Source organism: Canis lupus, chromosome 18 (assembly GCF_011100685.1).
Source record: "Canis lupus familiaris isolate Mischka breed German Shepherd chromosome 18, alternate assembly UU_Cfam_GSD_1.0, whole genome shotgun sequence".
Taxonomy (NCBI): domain Eukaryota; kingdom Metazoa; phylum Chordata; class Mammalia; order Carnivora; family Canidae; genus Canis; species Canis lupus.
Window position 1 is genome coordinate 2103804 of NC_049239.1, and position 21822 is coordinate 2125625.

Consider the following 21822-nt stretch of genomic DNA (forward strand, 5'->3'; position numbering starts at 1 on the left):
ATCGGGCTCCCTGCAGGGAGCCTGCTTCTCCCTCTGCCTCTCTATCTCTCATGAATAAATAAATAAAATCTTCCGTGCGCAGGTCACATTCCAGGGCAGGAACATCAAACGCAAACCCTTGGACGGTCAGGGGCCTGAGAAACGCCTCATGCATCCAGAGATCCCAGCCAACGGAATATTCTTGGAGCTAAAATTCATCTTTAAGCACCAGGTCGTTACTTCGCACCATTTGTATGAGCCCCTTTCTACAACACGCAGATGCACCCCTGACCTAACAAGTGGAATTCTGGACAATAAATCAAAAAGTAGCAAGAGGCAAAGAAGGAAGAGGAGAGATCCCCGCTGTCCCCCTTCCTCGCATGGCAATGAGCCCGGCGTCCGTCCTGCCGGCGCCCGAGCCAGGGGCGCTCGCTCACCTGCTTGGCAGCTGCCTGGCCTGGAGGTAGGGAGCCGCGCGTCAGCACCGGCGGGCTCCCGGGGCCGCAGAGCTCGGGGAAGGGGTTGGGGATGGCCGGCAGAGACGAGGTTCTGAGCTGCTGGTCTTCTTCCTGCAGGCGTCTGGGGGGAGAGACACAACCGCGGGTTAAAAGCTGCCGTCGTAAAAAAATATGTAATAATAATAATAATAAACCCAATAAATAAATAACCTATAAATAAGCGCCGCCGTCTCCCGAAGTGATCCCATAATCCCGCCTCTGGGGACGTAGCCCAGGAAACTCCAATAGATACGGGTACCGGGTTCCCAGCAGGCCTGGTGCCCACGGTCAAGAGGCGGAGCGACCACGGCGTGCATCGACGCGTGGACGGGGAAGCACATGTGCTCCACCCTCATAAGGAGACACCTGCTGCCACCGGGATGACGCCGGAGGACACGGTGCCGGGCGACACAAGCCAGCCACAGAAGGACGGATGGCGCGGGACGGCACGTCCGTGGGGCACCTCGGGTCACGGGTCACCATCCCCGGGCTAGCACCAGGCAGGGTGCTGGGGAGGGAGCGGGGGGCGGGGGGCTCCCTCCTGCAGGGTGAGCAAGGCCCCAGGGATCACGGCGACGGAAGTACACGCAGCACCTTGAACTGGTTTGCCTACGGTCGAGACGGCCGATTTTATGGTACGTGCGTTATTCCGCAACAAAAAGTCTGTTTCTGGTTTTTCTTTTAAAGCTGCCATTTCCAGACCCGCAGGGCCCAGATCCCCGCACTCACCGCACAGCCGGGCCTGAGAAGCACCGTGCGAACGCTCCCAGCAGAGACGACGCTCCGTGCGGGACACGTACCAGCCCCCCGCCCCCCGACGGCTCCCCGGCAACGGTGGGCGAGGAGGCTTTGTGAGAAGGAGCATTTTCAGGAGAATAACTGCCCAGGGCCCTGGCAGCGAACACTCCTCCAAACGCATGGAAACACGAGAAGCGGCTTTGCACATCTCGTCTGCATCGTGGAACCGATGCCCGTTTGTACAAAAAGGTGGTCGGGAGTGAATGCATCGGAGGCGAGCGCCCTGTGCCGCGTCCCCCCCAGAGCACGGAAGCCTCGGAAACTCCCCGCAGCGCCCCCCCACCCCGAGGCAGCGCGGAGAGCGCACCACGCTGCCCACCCGCGGGCACGTCCGCCCAAGGCTGCAAGACCCGTGGGTCCTACGACGAGGCCGGGCACCCACGGTAACGGAATCAGGGGCAGTTAGGAAAACAGCGGAAGAAGCAAGTTCAAAGTCGAAGCGAAAAACAACCGAGCGTTGCCTTCCATTGCCTGTCCCGGGTGCTGCGGGCGGTGTCGTGCCCCGGCCACCAGGCGTCCCCCAGGAGCGGGGCCCCCTGTCGGCACACGGGAGGGCACAGCTGTGCCCCTGGGCTCAACACGGCGGACGCGGCCGTGTCCTGTGGACGAATCCCGCTTCTCCCACCCCAGCCTCTGCCATGACCGCGTCCGGCTGACGCGCTGTCCCCTGTGCCAAGGGCAGAGAGGAGGCCGTGCGGCCGGGCCCACTGTCCTGCACCCCGGCCCCGAAGCACGAACCAGTGACCTCCCGCGGCACGAGGGGTTTATTGTGTTTTGACTTATGCAGAAGACACCAACCCCCGATGCTCTAGTTGTTCACCAGAGCTGCTCCCCAGAGGTTGTTCTGGAAAATACTAAAAGCCCCGTATTTAGGGCAGTGAGGTTATCCCATATGGTAGCCCAAGGACGGACTCGCATCATCGTACATGTGTCCAAGCGCACCCACTGAACAAGGAGCGCCAGCCCTCCTGCACACCGAGGACGCCAGGGCCGCCGTGCATCCACGCAGGCTCGCCCACTGTGCCGCCACCTGCTGCGGGATGCACGGCGCAGGGCTGCGGGAAGCGCTCACCAATTTCTCTCAGCTTTGCTATGAACCTGCAACTGCTCTTTCAAAAATAAGCCTTTATTCAAAAAAAAAAAAAAAAAAAAATCCAACCAGACATCGTGCTACGTGAACAAGGCCAGACACAGAAGGACTCCCCTCGTGGAAGCACGCTGACAGGGCGTCCGCAGCAGGGCCACGCAGACTCCGCTGTGTGGCAGGGGGCTTCCGCTGGAGCGGCGGAAACTTCTGGAACCAGGTAGAGGGGGTGGCGGCACGACCCTGGAGAGTACTAACACCTCATACGCTTCCGGCGCTGGGTTTTTTGTTACGTGAATTTCACACTCAACACGTTTTTCTTAAAAATTAAAAGAAAAAAAAAGTGGGGATGCCTGGGTGGCTCAGGGGTTGAGCATCCGCCTTCGGCCCAGGGCATGACCCCGGGGTGCCGGGATCGAGTCCCACATCCCTGTGAAGAGCCTGCTTCTCCCTCTGCCGAATCTCGGCCTCTCTCTCTCTCTCTCTCTCTCTCTCTCTCTGTGTCTCATGAATAAATAAATAAAATATTTAAATAAAAAAGCAAGTCCCACGTTGACTTTACAGCAGCTCCCAAGTGTCGTCAAAGCCAAACTAAGGCAGGTCCCCTGGGGCTGCAGAAAGTCCCTGTTGCACAGGCTGCGTCTGCCCAGAACTACGCACCAGGACGGGGACAGGAGGCGAAGGTGCAGAGACGTCGGGTGGGTGGGGGCGAGGCAGCCCCGAGCTCCACCGCCTGCCCGCCTGCGGCACGCCCACTGTCCTCTGCGGTCCGTGCAGTCCATGCCCTCACAGGGTTGGAGGGCCTGGTGGTAGCCTCCTCCAGGAAGCCCTCTCTGCCTTCCCCAGCTCCTGGCCTGCACCTGTTTCCGTCCGTGCCCCACCCCACACCATGGGTCTCACGCTGCACCTTGAGCCTCTCAGGCTGGGTTTGCATTCAGACTGTCACTGCCCCCAGGGCCTCAGTTTGGTCGTCGGGGCACTGAGGGCCACCACACCACCACCCCTGCAGGGCTGCAGTGGCCATGGTGCCAGCTAACAAATGAGGATTAAATAGACACTATACATAGGAAGTGCTCAGCACGCACGGGAAGTGCTCAGCACACATGGGAGGTGCTCGACATAAGGCCTCACTTATGAATCCTTGGGTATCCCATATCGGTCACCCCATTTTTTAAATGCACCCGAAAGCAAGAAACAACGCTACCTACACAGAAGAACTGAAGAGGCTAGGCCTGAGGACCGGGGTCCCCTCTGCAGCGGGGAGAGTGCCTGCTGCCCCGGGTGCACGCCCACCCCATGCGCCGTCCTGGGACTGAGAACAGGCGTTTGGCCCCAACTTTAGGCTCAGGGCTGCAGGGAGCCTGGGCCTTCTCGCCCATCCTCTGCCCCGACTCAGCCTCGGGCACTGTCACCGTGCGCGCTGTGACCCGTCCTCCCCCTCAAGGCTCCAGGGTCGCGTGATGGACAGACCCCAGACCCACGGAGGCGCACAGCAGGAAGGAGCGTGTCTTTCCAGACAGGGCTCTGTGGGGGGTGGGTGTGGAGCAAGGACACGGGGTGATGCTCCGGAAGCAGGGTGGGCGAGGGCCGCGGGGAAGGGCCCGAGGCCGAGGGGCGGCCGAGCACCCCGCACACAGCTGCGCCTGCTGTGCCGCTCTGACACCAACGGGCTCCCGTGGGCCACAGGGGTGCCTGGCTAAAGAACCCGGGGATGTCAGACTGGAAAGACTCTCATAGAAGCTTCCGGAAGCAGGGAAAGGATGCGACATCCCCGAAGGTGCCGTGCTGAGGAAGGAGCAGCCACAGGAACCCCAGCCTGAGGCCCGGGGAGGCGGGGAGGCCCTGGGCCCGGGCCCGCGCCCATCCCTCCGCCCCCACCTGGAAACCCGCGAAGCCCCCAGCGCCCTGGCGGCGGCGTCAGAGCTATGCCGCGCGACCTCATGAACCTCTGCCCCAGCCGGGATGCCCTCAGCACGCCCTTCAAGCTGCTGCCGCGCCGGCGGCCGGCCCCCATCTCCTGGCCCTGGGGACCCGGTGGGGCAGCTCCACACTCCGTCCTCCCCTGCAAATGTCAGGTGTCCCCTGCTTCATCCAGGTCAGGATGTCATTGTCCCTGCCACCCACCCCCCGCACCCGGCTGCCAGGAGGACCTGCCGAAACCCAAGGCAGATGCCCCGCTCGCCCACTCGAACCCTCTCCGTGTCTCCCCTGCTACAGCTCACAGGGCCTTTGGGACTGGCCCCCACCTGTCGGGATCGTCCTGGGACGTGGGCGGCGTGCAGAAAGCCGTGCAGACGACGGCGTGTGCCCTGAGGACACCTGTGACCCCTCACGGGTCCTGCCTGCCAGACACATGCCCAGCCTGCAAACGTTCCTCCCCATCATCCTTACCCCGCCCGCCAGTGCCCTGGGTCTGCAGGTGTTGAGGGGGAGGTGGGTTCCATCCTTATCTTGTCTTCCAGGGCCCTGGGTCTGCAGGTGTTGGGCTGGAGGGCTCCATCCTTATCCCGCCCACTAGGGCCTTGGGTCTGTAGGTGTTGGGGGGGGGGTGGGCTCCATCTTTATCCCTCCATCCAGGGCCCTGGGTCTGCAGGTGTTGGGCTGGAGGGCTCCGCGCAGCAGGACATCCCGACACCCACCCGTCTCATCACACCAACGCTTCGGAGGCTCCGTCCCATCTCCTGATCCCTCCCCAGGGCCTGCACCCATCACTCCCACCGTCTTCCTCTGGGAGTGGGACGACATTACACGCGGCCCATCCGTGTGGTCACGTGGCCTCTGTCCTTCCGTGCCACCGCACCGACTTCATGAGCTGGCCGAGTCGTCTATCCGCGGATGGTGGAAAGAGAAAACACACCACGTGCAACGGAGCACCGTTCCGCCGCCACAAAAGGAAGGACGTCTTGCCACTTGCAACCACAGGGATCATCTCTTCTGCTCACGGCATCTCCTCCCCCACCTGCCCAAGCTCCTACTCACCCTTCAACACCCGAATCCGAGGCCTGCCACCTGCAGGGAACCCCCCTCACGTCCCAGAGGCCCCCCCCGCCAGCCCCGCCACTTCCAGAGGCTGCACCTGCTCCAGGTAACCCCCCAGGGAATGAGGCCACGCGTCCAAGGTGGCACATCTGTGACAGCCCCCGGGGGTGCCAGTGCTCCAGGTCCCCAGGCCCCGCTCTGGGCCCCCAACTGACCACTTGGTCGTTCCTTCAGTATTCCGGGACATTCTCTCACGACGACTTCCCTCCTGACACCGAGCAGGTGTGCCGTGAGTTACCAGAACCGACCCGGAGCCCAGGTCCAAGCCCGTGGGGCCGAGCTGCACAGAGCAGAGGACGTATGTCCCCAGCAGAGAGCGCAGCATCACGTCTCTGCTCTCGGAGACGAGACCCTCCACGCCCCGGGGCCCACCTGACGGCGACGATGTGCACGGGCTGCGAACGCTGCGCCTGGGGGGGCCTCGGGGCCACGGGCGGCGGCTGGCTGCGGGCGTGCTGGCCGTTCTGGAGGAGGGGCACCGTCTCCGACTGCATGCTGCAGGCCGGGTACAGACTCTCCAGGGACGCGTTCACATCGTTCACCAGGGCTTCCAGATCTACGTCATCCTCTGGGCGTTAGAGGCAGAAGCGAGAAAACAAAACAGAACAGAACTTTAGGAGAGTGAGGGGTCACAGCCACACGGCGCCCCACAGTCAGGATCCAAAACTACAACAGTTTAGACCGCTCGGCGAAGGCAGAGGAGCAGAGCCAGGTGCGCCCGCGGGGAACTGCCTGCACCGCGCGTATCGGTGTCCATGGGTGTCGCGGAGGCGGCTCGGTAGCTACGGCGCGGCCGCGTGGGCACCGGCGGGCCCCTCGGCCTCGCTCATGTGGCCTCGGGGTGCACGCGCCGCAGCACAGGCCGACGTCGGGCCCTCACCGGGCCAATCGGGCTCCACCCTTCCCCGAGATTCCAGATATGACGGAGAGAGCCGAGGAGCGCCTGACGCGGGCAGCGGCCTGGCCCGGGATCCAGGAGGCCCACGGGTGCCGCTGCCGAGGCACGTACCTGCTGCCCGCCCGGCGCCCCCTGCCCCCCGCTCCCCGAGCCCGGGGAGCCTGCTCTCTGCAGGAGAAGGCCCGACGCAGGTGCAGAGGAGCACGGAGAAGGCCCCACGGAGGAGAGAAAGCGGGACGGGACGTGCCCAGACTCCGATGTGACCTAGTGTCAGCTTGACCCCAACGCATTTGGGCAAATGTGATTCTAGCTGCTTCTGTGAAAATACTGGTTTTAGGAGATTTATTTATTTTGAGACAGAGAAGGAGAGAGTGAGTGTGAGTGAGCCCCGCAGTGGGGAGCGGCAGGGAGAGTCAGAGGCTGAGACCCTGCGATCACCACCTGACCCAAAGCACTTGGACAGTGCACTGATTGCACCCCCAGGGCCCCGCTGTGAGGCCGTCTCTAGGTGAGGGTGACAGTTACATCAGGAGACTCGGGGCGCCCGGGGGCTCAGGGGTCGGCGTCTGCCTTGGGCTCAGGGCATGACCCCAGGGTCCCGGGATCGAGTCCCGCATCGGGCTCCCTGCTTGGCACCTGCTTCTCTCTCTGCCTGCGTCTCTGCCTCTCTCTCTCTGTCATGAGTAAATAAATAAAAACTTTAAAAAATTTTTTTAAAAAGAATCTAAGAGATCAGGACACTTGGGGAGCTCAGGGGTTTAGCACCTGCCTGCGGCCCAAGTCGTGACCCCAGGGTCCTGGGATCGAGTCCTGCATCGGGCTCCCTGCATGGAGCCTGCTTCTTCCTCTGCCTGGGTCTCTGCCTCTCTTATGAATAAATACATAAAATGTTTAAAAAATAAATAAATAAATAAAAATAAAAAAGAATCTAAAATATCCTACTTTGGGAAAAAAGAAATTCCTACTCTGGGGCAGCTGTTAAAATTTCTGTAGCTCATTCAGCGTTTCATCTGTGTAGTTGACAGTCACTTGGGGTTCCCTGATGTTTCCTAAAGTCTGTTCAACCATGGAATCTTCCAGGCACGGGTCTTATAAAACCAGCTCCGAGGAAGACTCTTCTCCATCACCATCTTGTAAATCCGCACGACGCTGTGGTATTTCAGAAGCCACTAAGATGCGACTGAGGCGACGCTCCTCAGTTCCTGCGAAACCCCTTGGGATGGCTCGCGTCCTGCGCGTCGCGTGGTTGGTGGCGGGTCGGCCCCGAGCCTTCCCCATGCGCGTGGGGGACTCCACGGACCTGCGTGCGTTCCCCACCCACCCCGAAGGCCCTTCTGCGGACAAGAACCGTCCCCGGGGCATGAGCAGGGCAGATGCTTCTAGGCATGAGTTAAGATGAGGGGGGTCCACCCAGCGCAGGTCTGATGCCCAAATCCCATCCACGGGACGGCGGCCTGGGAAAGCTCACGGAGGGGAAGCGGAGACAACTGCGCGGACACCATTCCCATCACGTGGATTCGGGAGGCTGGATCGGCGGCACAGGTGGAAGTCCAGCCACGCGGTTGTAAATCAAGTTATTAATAGTTATTTTGCTTCCTCAAATGACCCGGCCCCAACCTGGATGCTGACTTTTGTCCCAGATATTTGGGTGGCCATCTGATCCCAGACTCACATGTGCCTCTGGCCTCTCTGCCATGAGCAAGTGGAGGCGGCTTCGCTTCTAAAATAGACTCGAATGCAGCGAAGCCCACTAGCGTCCCGCTCCCGGTGACTCGGGGCGGATGTCCTCCCGGGAGGACTGCGGGCGCAGAGGGGAGCCTGAGCTGGGGTGAGGCTGGTGCCTGCCCCCTGCACTCCCTCCCTGCGCCTGCTGGCCCGGGCACCGCGTCCACGGCGTCCACCACGTCCACGGCTCTCTAGCAGTCGAAGGAAGAGCAGAACTGCGTCGCCAAGTGTCGGGCACCTTCCAGAAACGCCGCCTGCCCCACGCCCCCGCGTCTGTACGGCCCGTTGCTCGGAGCCCGTGAGCACCTGTCACCTGCGGCTCCCACCCAGCTCCGTACGGGAGGCTCGCCCGCGGCCTTGCCTAAGATGCTAAAACCCCAGGGGCAGATTATGGAGTAACAGCAGGGAAAAGAAAAAAAAAATCGATGACACTGGTGAGGTTGGGACAGAACAGGAAATAAATACATTGGCCTTGTTTCAGGGTCCTGGCCCGCAGCTCCCGAGATCCTTACAACATCCTAAACCCTAAGAGCAACGGGAGCATTTTTTTTTGTTCTAATATCTGCTCTTTTTTTGTTCCTGAAATAGCTCCAGCGCTTTCATGAAGGTGAAAGGATCACCTTTTGTAAGAACACAGAACATTCTGTTATTCATTACAAGCCTCTTTTCTTTCTTTCTTTCTTTCTTTCTTTCTTTCTTTCTTTCTTTCTTTCTTTCTTTCTCTCTTTCTTTCTTTCTTTTTCTTCCTTTTTTTTAAATAAGACTTTATTTGACAGAGAGAGTGAGAGCGGGAATGCAAGCATGAGAAGCATGAGCGGGAGGAGGGGCAGAGGGCGAAGCAGGCTCCCCGCTGACACGGGGCTGGATCCCAGGATCCCAGGCCTCAGGATCATGACCTGAGCCGAGGGCAGACACTGCACCGACTGAGCCCCCCGGGGGGCCCACAAGCCCCTTTCAACCGCAGCTGGGTTTACATTAATCAGGTGCTTTTGGGGAAACACCAGATAGCCATGGGAGGGGGGCCGGTTGCCAAGGCAACCAGCGGGGGGGGGGGGGGGGGGGCTGCAGGTTTGGAAGGGTCAGCTCATTCCCTGACCCTGACGCCGGGGCAGAGGGGACGGGGCCGGGGGCTGAGAGGATCACGGGTGAGTTACCCCATCCTGCCGTGCAGTGAAGCATCCAGAGAAAGAATGCCGGCCCCCTGGGCTCGGGAAGCGTAGGTGTGCGAAGGGCCGAGCCCCGCGTGGAAGCCCCACACGCCTCGTCTTCCTCGCCACTGGCTCCATGGCACGTGGCCCCCTCAACGTTCCGGAGCCGCACCCTTCACGACAAACCAGCCTTCCAAGCGGTCGGCGGTTCACCCGCGTTCCTGTGCTGCCCCGTAAATGACCGAAGCAGTGGGACTGCGCCGTGGGACACACGCACCGCCGGGAGTGGGAAAGACCCCGGTCTGGAGGTCGGAGGTGCGGAGTCCACGCGGGGAGGACAGCCAGCGCCTTCCTTACAGCCCAACAGGCCCGGGCCCCGCGTGGAGGCCAAAGCTCTCCCGTGGGAGCCTCTGTGGTCGGGGCCTGACCGCCCGGCCTGCACCCACGGCACGCGCGCTTGGCGAGAGCTGCTGCTGTCCGCCTCTGAGCGATTCCCAGCCCGTGCAGACGTCCGGACGCAGGTTTCTGCACACCGGCTAGTCTGCTCTCACAGATCCCGGCCGCAGGTACTGAATTCTGGGGCCGTACGGCTGGGCTCACGCAGCAGAACCAGCCAAGGAGGCATCATGCTGGAGCTGGCGCGGCCGCGACTCCTGCTCGTGCCGGAGACGGCCGGAAAGCTTAGACGCCGAGCCCCTGACCGCAGCTCCAGATACAGCGCAACCTGCGGCTCCTGCCACCTAGAAAATCAAACCCAACAAAGCTTCAGTTCAGGGCTTCCTACAGGCAGGATCCGAGGCAGGAAACACCCGAGAGCGACCCGCCCGCGTGTGCCCGTAGACGCGCAGCTCCGGCCTTCCCACGTCCACGAGAGAAACTTGGTTTTCCAACCTTCGTGGGAAACGGCACCTCCCGCCTCCTCCCACCTCCCTCCCCCAGACAATCGTGACTACAGACACTGGCAGGGTCTGCTAATGGAGAAAATCAATATCAAAGCAGCTGATTATTTCAACGACCCGAGAGATGCGCGTGCGGCGTTGCGACCACCTCCGTGCACTTGGAAAGGGGCCCTGCCCACGCCTTTTGGAGCTGCGGGGCCGAGGTCAGCACTTAGCAGGTCTACGCAGACTCCGGAGCCGCTTGCCCCATCCCAGGCCCCATCCCAGGCCTCATCCCAGGCCCGAGGCATGTCCTCCATACGCACCTGGGCTAACCACGATGGGGAAAAAAAAAATCAGTGTTTCGGGAAAGAGCTGCTGAAATCCTAAGTCCTGCCTGGAACGACAGGGGATTCCCACAATCCCTTAACCCCGACACCGGGACCAGGCTGCACCGGATGCCTCGCACAGGTGTGAGCCCGTCCTGAGTGCACACGGCCCAGAGCCCTCCAGACACGTGGGTACAGGCAGCTGCTCCGCGCGGGCTCCCCCCACCCTGCACGCAAACCTAGGAAGTACCTTACGCACTCGCACTCGCAGCCCAAGGCTCCCCCCGCCCCCTGCTCCCCTGCATCCCCCGCTCCCCCCACCCCATCCCCCTGCCCTCCCTTGCTCCCCCTCACCCCCTGCCCCCCTGTTCCCCACAGCCCCTGCTCCCCCACTCCCCCTCACCTCCTGCTCCCTTGCATCCCCCACTCCCCCCACCTGACCCCCCTGCTCTCCCAGCCCCCCTCCCCCACTCCCCTGCTCCCCACCCTCCTGTCCCCCTGCCCCTCCCTGCATTCCCCACCCCTACCCCTCCCTGCATTCCCCACCCCTACCCCCTGCTCCTCTGCCCCCCATGACCCTTGCTCCCCCTCACCCCCTGCCCCCCTGTTCCCCACCCTCCCCCCCCCCCGCTCCCCACCCTCCTGTCCCCCTGCCCCTCCCTGCATTCCCCACCCCTACCCCCTGCTCCTCTGCCCCCCCATGACCCTTGCTCCCCCTCAGCCCCTGCCCCCCTGTTCCCCACCCTCCCCTCTGCTCCTCTGCTCCCCCTCACCCCTTGCTCCTTCACATCCCCCACTCCCCCTCACCCCCTGCCCCCTGTTCCCCTCAGCCCCTGTTCCCTTGCATCTCCCACTCCCCCCCACCTCCCCCCCCTGCTCTCCAGGCCCCCTGACCCCACTCCCCATATCCCCCACTCCCCACCTCCTGTGCCCCTGCCCCTCCCCGCATCCCCCACTCCCTCCACCCCCAACCCCTGCTCTCCCAGCTGGCCCCCTGCTCCCCTGCCGCCCATGACCCTTGCTCCCCCTCACCCCCTGCCCCCCTGTTCCCCCCTCCCCGCTACTCTGCTCCCCACCACCCCCCTGCTCCCCCTCACCCCTTGCTCCTTCGCATCCCTCACTTCCCCCCTCCCCGCCACCCCCTGCACCCCCAGCCCCACAGGTGGAGCACAGCCCTCCGCCCCCAGGCAACATGCAGTCAGGGACAGCTGGGTGCCTGGACTCCCGGGGCAGCTGGCTCCCAGGGCTGGAGCCCAGCCTGCTGGTCCTTACTATCCCACGGAAGCTGAGGAGCTCCGAAGGGCCCCAGAGATGAAGAGGTGCTGGCCTCGCACCACCCGGCCAGGCCACAGCAAGGGTAATTGAGCGTGCCTGCCGCCCAGTGACGGGGTGGCCTGGGGGGGCTGACATCTGAGCCGGTGTCCACATGCCCGGTAGTGGCTCTCACCCCACCACAACCACGACTGTCGCGCGCTTACCCTGCACCCCCGCACTTCGCATCACTGGCGACTGATCCTCAGTGATGGCAGGCACGATAACGCCCATCTAGCGGTGACACAAACGATCCGAGGCTCAAAATGGGGTCAAGGTCCCACGGCAGCTGGCGAACAAGCCCCGGTGAGAGCGCCCGTGTCCCTTCCTTCAGAGGGTCAAAGTGCTCCTTCCGACTGGGGCGCCCTTGGCCATGCCCGCCTGCCGGGATGCTCAGCTGTCTGGCCGCCCTCCCGCCACCGGCGCGCCCGCTCACACGCAGCCTCCTCCACGACCCGCCGAAGCCCCGGGGTGGACGGCACTCCTGGGGGCTGATGGCCTCCCGTGGGGACAGAGGCCTAGCTCAGGAGAGGAGTCGAGGGTCACTTGCAAGAGAGAAATAGGCCACCTGAGAAGGGGGTCAGGACCAGCCAGGAGGCAAAACAAGAGCTGGGAAACCTCCAGGCTTCGGAGGCGGGAGGGGGTGACGCGGGGACCCTGGGGCTGGCTTCTCGGGTGACTCACAGGTCACCCCAGGAAGACTGGCTCGGGCAGGTCCAGGGCCAGGCTGCTCATTTCCTAGGTCGCACTAAACACGGCCCCCACTTCTGACAAACGTCACGTTTTGGCACAAACACGTATGCTTGTCCACCGATCCTGGGGCCTGGGCAACAGGGAGGTGTCCCGACCCACCGGCATTCGTGCCGTGATAGCGTGCATCTTACGATGGCGTGTGCAAAGCTCAGCCACAAGTGGACAGGACCCCACGGCAATGAGCCGAGCCCAGGATCCCTCACGGTGTGCCCACAGCTCGTCCCGCGTCTCTCAGAGCAGCTGGTGGCCTGGGCCAGGAGGGCCTGGGGGGGGCGGGGGGGCTGCGGGACCACGTCTCCCCCCTGACAAATCCCTCCTCTTACCGCCAGGGCCTCGGAGCGGCCCAGAGCACTGCAAATACCCAGAGGGAAGGGGACAGCATGAAGCCCAGGGCAGCCCTCCGGACCCGGTGCAGGTGTCCCGGTGGCCAGACGACACCTCCTCTACCACTAAGCAAACAAGCACCAAAAAGTTAAGATAATGATTAATCGCTATTGCTGGACTTTGATTCTGGCGAGATCTGCTTGTTTAATCTATGCTTCAGAGAGCTGTCAAGTGGTTCTATTCCTGGGCCCCACCCCGCCCAAAACAGGGGAAGCCACTCATTTCACCCCGTGACTCTGCCGTTCAGTGAAATTCAAGAACTGGGATCTGACGTGCAGTGAAGGCCGCCTGCAAGCCGGTCGCCCTCCCTCCTGTCCCGGACCGCGTCCTGCAGGCTGGCGCGAGGAAGCGGGTCTGTCCAGACCGTGCTGTTCCGCACGTGGGCACGTATGACACGGGAAGAGCATTCTCCACCCCAGAGAAGGGACGGCCCGGCCCGCAAGGGCCGAGGACCCGAGCTGCACATCACAGGAATCAGCACGGACGCAGCGGTGCAGTCTCTACCTGTACGACTAGGACACAGCTCGGGGGCCGCGAGGGGAACAGGAACAGACGCACAAAACATCGCTCCAAAAATCACAAAATTAATCGCATCTCTCTCTCTTCTGAGATTTACCATGTTTCCTCTCCAGACTCCTGGTCCAGACCCCCGACTCTTCCATTAGGTCACAAAGTGGGCGGAAGCTGGGCGCAAGATACTACGTCAACAGCTGGTCATTCTGGAAGGGTCTCCTTTTCCATCAATCCTAAAAAAAAAATACTAGTCCCAAGAACACTGGAATTGAAGAGAAAAAAAATCCAGGTCACAGTCCAAAAGTCCATTAGTCGTAGTGGCTAGCACTGCCCTCTTTTTAAAAAGGCACATTTTCAAAGGTAAATTAGACACCGGGCCGTCTTTATTATTCCCATTCGGCGTTAGCACTCAGTTTCCGTGAATTTAACTCCGTAAACGTAGAATCTGTTCATTCCACAAATATTTACTGAGCACCAACTGCACAGCTGGCACTGTTCCAGGTGCTGGAAATACAGATGTCGACAGAACAGACAGGCGTCCCCGCCACCCAGACCTAATGACGTTCCTCCAGCCGGCTCTGGAAAGGATGAGCCCCCGGAGACGTCACGCGGCAGCAAGGAAGGAAACTTTTTACTACCTCTGGACAAATGAGTTCTGCTGCCGAGATGCTGAACCTGCTCCAGGGGCAGAGGCAAGGGAGGGAGGGACCAGCAGAGGGGCGCCGGCGCCTCCCGGGGAGGGGCGACCTGCAGCCCACGGACCCTGGGTGGACCCTGGGCGGGACAGAGCGCCTCGCAAGGGCGGGGAGGGACGGCGTGGGGTGACAGCAGGTGACTGAGGGCCAACCCCGGCGGCGTCCCAGGGGCCAGACCCGCTCCGAGCGTGGTTCATAAACTCACTCTTGGCGGGAGGGGAAGCATTTGAAGACAAGATCTCCGTTTATGGGTGAGACAGTCAACCAGAGGGCCCTGGGCCCTACGAAGAGCCCGATTTCCAAGGCATTGGGACGGGGAAACGCATTTCAGGAGAACGTACCAGGCGATTCCAAGAAATGGCACGTCTCCCAGAACTGAAATGCCCGCGAGAGAGGAGCTGGCCTTCCAGGATATGGAGGGAAACAGGGTTTCAGCGGAAAGCCGGACACGCCGGCTGGGGCAGGGGGGTCTGGGCATCCGGACGCGCCCCTCGCGACCCCTACGAGTGGGGGCACCTGGGCGGCTCTGGTTTGCACCGACGGCTCCCGAGACCCACGTGGATCCACCCTGAATCGGATCCCTTGGAGTCGGGTCAGGGAAGGTGCGGTCTTCACGGAGCACTTGTTATCCTTACGACAATCATTTCTCAATGGGAAGAAATTAAGCAGTCCTCTCCCATCAAAGGCCCAGGAGAAGCGGGGACGCCGGGGCCTGGGCACAAGACCGAGGGGAGGCCCGGGGCGGACTTCTAGTCTCTCTCTGCGTCTATGAAGATGATGACAAACGGCAGCTCCCAGTGGCCGAGCACCCACGAGGGCCGCGCCCCGGCTCCCGCTCAGCCCAGGCTCCCCTCCTCTGACCCGCTGCCACAGAGCGGGATTCACAGATTTCAGATGAAGACGTCTCGGCTACCCAGACGCGGGGTGGAGGGTCGTCCTCCTCCAAAGCTGCACATGTTGCCTCCTTCTTCCGTCCTTTCATGCTTTTCTGTCCTCCCCCCTCGCTGCACTTGAGCTTCCGGAAGACCGGAACGTCACGTTCTTCCACCTTTGCTTCGCTACCTAACATCACACCTGGTACCTAACAGGTGCTCAGTGAGTCCTAAGAAATGGGAGTCAACAGCCTCCACAGAAGGAGCTGTAGAACTTTCTAGAAAGTCAGCGGGACGGAACTCCCCAACTCCGGTGGCGGCTGGGCCTCCAATCCTCTGGTTCCTTGGAGGAAGGCTCACCGGGCAGGTTACACACAGGCCACCATGTGGATTAATGGCACATTAATTCTCACGAGGGATGACGTGCGTCCAGGAAGGAGGACCGCACAGGAAGCGTCACCCAGTGGGCCGGAGCCGTGCCCATGCGAGCCTCCCGCCCCGTCAGGCCTACTGGGGCATCCCTGAGGTCACGGGGAGGGCAGAAGGATGGAACCCCGTCCCCATCCATGAAGGGGGCCGACGCCCCTGCTCCTCCCTGCCCACCCGTGCTCGTGCTCGGAGCCCGGCCTCCCAGGGGAAGATGCAGTTGCCTCCATCAGAAATGTCCTCCTCACTCCCGTGGGGCGTTGCCCAGGGGTGCGGGGCCGGGTGGGAAGCTGGGCTCTGCACTGGGTGAGCCCCATTTCCACATGGAAGGTGAAACGCAGGCACGTTTCACATCACGGACTCCCTGCTCGCATCCCCAAGGAGCAGACACTTTGCCCTGGACGGAGCTTGATTCGCTCTCCCCCTGGACAGGCAGCGCCCTGCGTGTGGCCAAAGAGTGCCTCGGGGAGGCCGAGTGTGCAAGGACACTCACTGGGTCTGCTCACACAGTCCTCGCACCACCTGCCATCGTGCCCATTCCACAGATTAGAAACCGAGGCTCGGAGACATGACCACCCCCCCCCCCCCCCCCGACATCACACAGCTGCTGAGTCACACAGGTCCTACCTGTGACCTGCTGAGTCACACAGGTCCTACATCACACAGGTCCTACCCTGCTGAGGCTCGAAGGCCAATGTTCTTTTTAGGATTTTTCCAAAGATCAAAAAACAGAAACGAGATCGCCGGTCTCAAGGAGCCTAGAAATCAATGGGCAAGACAGACACGTATTTGGCAAACTCTGAACCGAAACCGAGGGCGATCAGTTTTCAGGAGGAGGAGAAAAAAAACACGCAAGGGAAGATCCAAAGGGAAGCAACCCACTTAAGGGGCAGCGGGGAGCATCCAGGGAGGAGGCCGCGGCTGGGGGCTGGCGCCCATCACCTGCAGCAACAGGAGGACCCCAGGGTGTCTGAGGAGTGGAACGGTGTGCCCAGAGCATTTTTAGGATAGAAGCAGCCAGCAGCCCCTCGGAGAACGCGCGGCAGGCTCAGTCGTTGGGGAACGCGGACCGGTGTCACGGACGGTTGGCCGTGGGCCGTGAGGCAGGGAGACCCGCCTGCTGTGACGCGCGCTCTGGCCGGCTCTGCGTCCGCAGCTGGGGTTCGCGACACCGAGCCCCCGAATGGGAAGCACCCCCCCTGCAAGAGCACCCTTTGCCCCCTGACACTCAAGGAGGTCACAAGCTCGCTGGGACTATTTTTTAACATGTTTAATTAAAACCCATGCACAGAGATGGAGGGGCCGTCAAGCTGTGTCCGTGCACCCACCCCCGGGCAGGCTCAGGGCCGGTACGAAAGTCCCTCTTGGCCAGCACCCAAGGCAGGATCGGCGGGTGCAGACCCCGGGTGCGCCCTGCAGGAGGCGGCGGATGGCGTGGGAGCCACCAGGCGCCCAACTCCCTGACGCGCTCCGACATCGGCGGGTCGGAGGATCCCGGGGAGCATCCGCCGGACGCGTGTGTCCGCCCACCTGCAGGTAAGAACCAAGAGTCCGGAGAACCCGCTCCGAGGGGGGAGTAAGTTACGGCGGGGCACCCGACCCCAGCTGTGTCCTCAAATGTGACCCCTGCAAGCTAGTTGAGTGGCTTCTTAAAAAATAAATAAATAAATAAAAACGGCTCATTCCAAAAAAACATTCACCTGGAAGGGCTGGTTCATAGGTTTGTTTGAACAAAACAATTCAGGTAAAGCGTAATGTGATGGGGCGAAGTATACTGGACTTGGGGAGAGTGTATCCTGGTTCTCCACCGAGGGGAGACCGACGGACGCTCTCTCATCACTGATCTGTTTTTAATTTTTTTTTAAAGATTTTATTTATTTATTCATGAGAGACACAGAGAGAGAGGCAGAGACACAGGCAGAGGGAGAAGCAGGCTCCATGCAAGGAGCCCAGTGTGGGACTCGAACCCGGGTCCCCAGGATCACGCCCTGGGCTGAAGGCAGCGCTAAACCGCTGAGCCCCCCGGGCTGCCCTCATCACTGATCTTTATAACGAATTATCTCAGTTGTACCCACCGTTCCCAGAAAGGGCTTTATTAGATCTTTGGACGCAAAGGCCCACGTGTTCCGCAGCCAATACGTTAAAGCCCCTCTGCTCACTGCCGGGTGCCCTGGGCCTGGCGTGGCCGAGACAGGCAGCAGGTACCTGTCGGGTGAGCATAAGACACAGGAAAAGGAAGGCGCAGGCGGCAGCAACCAACGTAGGGGCAGATCACCAGGACTCGTGGGGACGAAGCCTCTGCTGGGCGGCGAGTGTCCTCTGACAGCGACGGAAACACGACACATTAACGGGGTCCAGGGATCTGCCCAGATGACCCCGGTAAGCGTGGCAAGGCAGGAGCTGAGACCCGGGGGCCCCGGGGGGTGACAAGGGGTGCTCCGGTGCCAAGCGGGAACGGGGAAGGGGAGGCCCTGCAGCTCGCCCGACGCCGGGAGACGCGGAGCAAGCAGGTGCCTCGCTGGCTTTTTGTTCTTCCTCACGCAGACGGAGCCTCTTCCAAGCACGGAGCGTGGAGCAAGCGTGCGGCCAGGAGAGGGCGGCGGCTCAGGGCTCCCTATTTGGCTACTTCTGCGGACAAGGAAAATTCAGTCCCTACCTCTTGAATCTCATTCCAACCCACTGAAAACTGAGGAGTCAGAAGGACGGGAGGGCAGGAGCGGGCCGTGGAGGGCGGAGGCTCGCCCAGAGGCAGAGCAGCATGGGGCCAGCTCGGCTTTGCCACTCCTCCGGGGGGATCTGGGCGGCCCTCTGACCCCGGGCCTCAGGGTCCTCCCCTGTAAATATGGGGTAACTACAGGGCCCACCGCGCAGCACGGTCGGGTGGGTTCTCTGGCTCACAGGTTAAGAACCTGTTTATGTAACAGGGAGGTCACCTAAACAGGTAAGAAACAGGGGCGCCCGAGTGGCTCGGTGGTTGAGCATCTGCCTTTGGCTCAGGATTGTGACCCTAGGGTCCCGGGATCAAGTTCCGCATCAGTGTCCCTGCATGGAGCCTGCTTCTCCCTCTGCCTGTGTCTCTGCCTCTCTCTGTGTGTCTGTCATGAATAAATAAATAAAAAAAAAAAAAAAAAAAAAAAAAAACAGGTAAGAAACAGAGGACAGCTGTAAGTGCCGGCCTGCCTTTCTGAAGGTCCGTAATACCGTCATTTGAATGGATATCGCAGAAGCAGCATTAATCACGGGGGCAAACGCAACAACCAGACGTGGCCTCAATGCATTTCATAGTCCAAGGGGCCAGCACACGTCGCTCTGTGGGAGAACGATGACCGATGGCTTTCCTTCCCCCGCTTTTTGGCATCTCAGCCCTAAAGAAAGGTGTCTAGGCATGGCCAGAGGGGGAAAGAAATCAAAATTATTTTTGAAAATTTTTTTAAATTTATTTATTCATGATAGACATAGAGAAAGAGAGAGAGGCAGAGACCCAGGCAGAGAGAGAAGCAGGCTCCATGCAGGGAGCCTGACGCAGGACTCGATCCCAGGACCCCGGGGTCACGCCCTGGGCCAAAGGCAGGTGCTAAACCACTGAGCCACCCAGGGATCCCCCAAGAAATCAAAATTATAACCGACGTTGGCTTCCATATCCAAGCAGAGGCCAATATTGGTGACAATTCAGGATTCTTCACACGCAGCAGAAAAAGGACTTTCAGAGGCAGTGCTGTTTCCCTGTGAAGGAACGATTCTAAGAAAATAAAAGGTACTCCTACGTGCCCGTGTGGGCAAAGCAGGTAAAACGTCGACAGTCACATGGATGATACAGTAAAAGATGAAGGGTAGGTAAGAGGACGTCCAAGGCCCCAGGACACAAGCTGGGGCCACACGGTCTTCTCAGCTGACTTCTGATTCCGTCCTTTGTCGTCCCCCCTGACACCCTGTAAACGGCACCTTCAGGACAAGTAAGACATGATTCTCCTGCTCCAGAAACACATGACCTCAGGCCCATAAAGCAGTGCGTACACCTAACACCTATACGAACAGGCGCGTGACATCAGCTTCCCCTAAATCACCTCCAAATGCAAAGCTGTGCATGGACTTGGCTTTGATTCCAATTTACCACCAAGTGACCTCTCGGTCACGTCTGGGCGAATGACCAAGCGTCTCTGGCTCAGTTTCCCAATCTGCAGCTCTAATGACTCAGGGAAAACACAGAAGACGCATGGGAGGTTTTAGCACGGGACTGCACGCTATCATGGTCCTATTAGCGCTTTTCATAGTAATTATGTGAGCCTGGTATTTGCTGTTGAAGAATCTGCACCACAACGTGGCTCCTAACTTGCCCACGGTCACAGGCGCCGCTGGAAGAACAGGGAGCCAGGAACTATCTGGCCCCGAGCCTGGCCACCCCCAACATCGGTGACACTTGCCAAGGCTCCCTGTCGGGCAAGACACGAAACCAAACAATCTTTCTTGATCTACTTCACCTCCCGACCGGCATCCTTTTCTCCTTCTGTCTCCTCCACTTGGCAAACGGATGGTCCAACGAGACCCGAGGAGCTCTGAATCACCCCGCTGCACATCTCGCCAGGCGTGGCTCTGCACAGTGAAACCGCACGCCAACCACCCATGCCTGCCGCTTGCGGAGGACCAAGAAAGAAGCTGCGGCCAGAAGACAGCAGGCACGGGTCGGGTCGGACAGGGGTGTGGGAGGCCAGGACCGGCGGGCAGCCAACAATTCCAGGGCCAAGGGCTGGCGTCTGGTGTCTCCACAGGAGCTCCCGGGTCCCCGGATGTAGGACTCGGGGCCCCGTGCACAATCTTGGCAATTCATCTTGGAGGCCTCCCTGTGATGCTCACACATCCCTGTCTCCAAACGGCCCGTGGTCCTGAAATAGGCTGCAGACAACGCCAGGCACCTTCATGCATGGACTAGAAACCTGTCTCAGCTCCTTGGGGCATCTCTGTTCAGCTGGGCCCTGGGGAGGGAAGGGCCACACAACCCAGCTTCAGCGGCAGGCAGGAAGAGCCGTCAGAAACAGCGTTATAGTTTCTTTTAAATATTTATTTAAGAGACAGAGTGAGCGAGCAAGCGAGAGAACACAAGCAGGGAGGAGGGGCAGAGGCAGAGGGAGCAGCAGACCCCCCTGCTGAGCAGGGAGCCCGATGTGGGGCTCCATCCCAGGACCCCGGGATCATGACGTGAGCCCAAGGCAGGCGCTTCACCACGGAGCCCCCCGGGGGGCCCAGAAACACCTTGTTTAAAATGAGAAAAGGCCAAACTTCTACTCCGTCCTCTGAAATCTCATGTTATCAAAATACAGTCAAGAAAAAGCTAAATCGGGGCGGCCTTGGTGGCACAGTTTAGCGCCCGCCTTCAGCCCAGGGCGTGATCCTGGAGACCCGGGATTGAGTCCCACGTCAGGCTCCCTGCGTGGAGCCTGCTTCTCCCTCTGCCTGTGTCTCTGCCTCTCTCTCTCTCTCTCTATGAATAAATAAAATCTTAAAAAAAAAAAAAAAAAAAAAAAAAGCTAAATCCAGAATGAGCATGTTATTAACTCCACTCCTGAGCAGAGACCCTTTCAAAGGACCGGAGAGCAGGGACTCAACAGGTACGGTACACCTGTGCCTCCTGCCACAGCGTGACCGGTGGACGCGGCCCAGGGCAGGCTGACAGATGGACCCCGACATGCCGTGTGCACCTTCCAACCGTATCCAACCACAGAAGGAATGGGATTGTGATCCACTGTGTCCACGAGGAACCTGCGAGATACCCTGCTCCGCCAAAGATGGCAGACGTGGAGAACATTCTAACGACTCCCCTTCTGTGCCGTGACTGCAAGGGGCAGGACCACAGAGACAGCAGCGTGGGGTTACAGCTTTAATACGCACAGAGCTCCTGTTTGGAGTGAAATAGATGGTGCTAGTCATCGCGTCACTCTACGATGAATGCCACTGACGTGCGCACTTCCAGTAGGTAAAACCACCAATTTTATGTCGTATATATTTTTACCACAATAGACACGCATCTTTAAAAAAAACAAAAAACAAACCATCCAGAGCAACTGTAGCTGTCATAAAACCACTGGCTTTCAAAGGAAAATGCATCCCTTCCTGCAGCGTGCAGCCGGGGCACGCGTGAAGCATCTGCAGCAAGGGCCACACGAAAATAAGCTGCTTACGCTGGAACAAGCTAATAAAACAAGAGCGTTAAATCCTCTCTGCCAGAGAGAGAGAACAGGTCAAGGAAAGTCATGGTGAATCTTTTGTTTCAAACACCAGGTCCCTGGCCAAGAACCAGCCAACTTGATATCAGAGGCGTCGTGCAAACCCGAAGGCCTGTACCCAGAGCGTCCGGATGTGCCGTGCACGTCGAGGGGGCCGGGCAACAGCCCTGGATCGCCGTCAAATTGCCATGGGGTCTCAGGGCCTCTAGTTAAGAGGAACTCGAGTGCTGAACCTGGGAAGGGGCAGCTGGGAGCGGGCAGCAGGGGGGCCGCAG

The 21822-nt window shown here is 60.3% G+C and overlaps 1 protein-coding gene across 4 annotated transcripts in view; it reads right to left on the bottom strand.

Moving 5' to 3' along the window:
- The window catches only part of GRB10 (growth factor receptor bound protein 10), a 155841-nt gene that overhangs the window by 48704 nt on the left and 85315 nt on the right, over nucleotides 1–21822 (bottom strand). For 3 of the 4 annotated variants that reach the window (XM_038562607.1, XM_038562609.1, XM_038562608.1), the window contains 2 exons: nucleotides 5770–5965; nucleotides 417–558 (listed from right to left, as the gene is read on the bottom strand). In XM_038562607.1, the coding sequence (XP_038418535.1) occupies nucleotides 417–558; nucleotides 5770–5965 (338 nt within the window). Of the gene's footprint in view, nucleotides 1–416; nucleotides 559–5769; nucleotides 5966–12762; nucleotides 12879–21822 lie in introns of those variants that run through there. The other variant, XM_038562610.1, reaches the window with a different exon arrangement.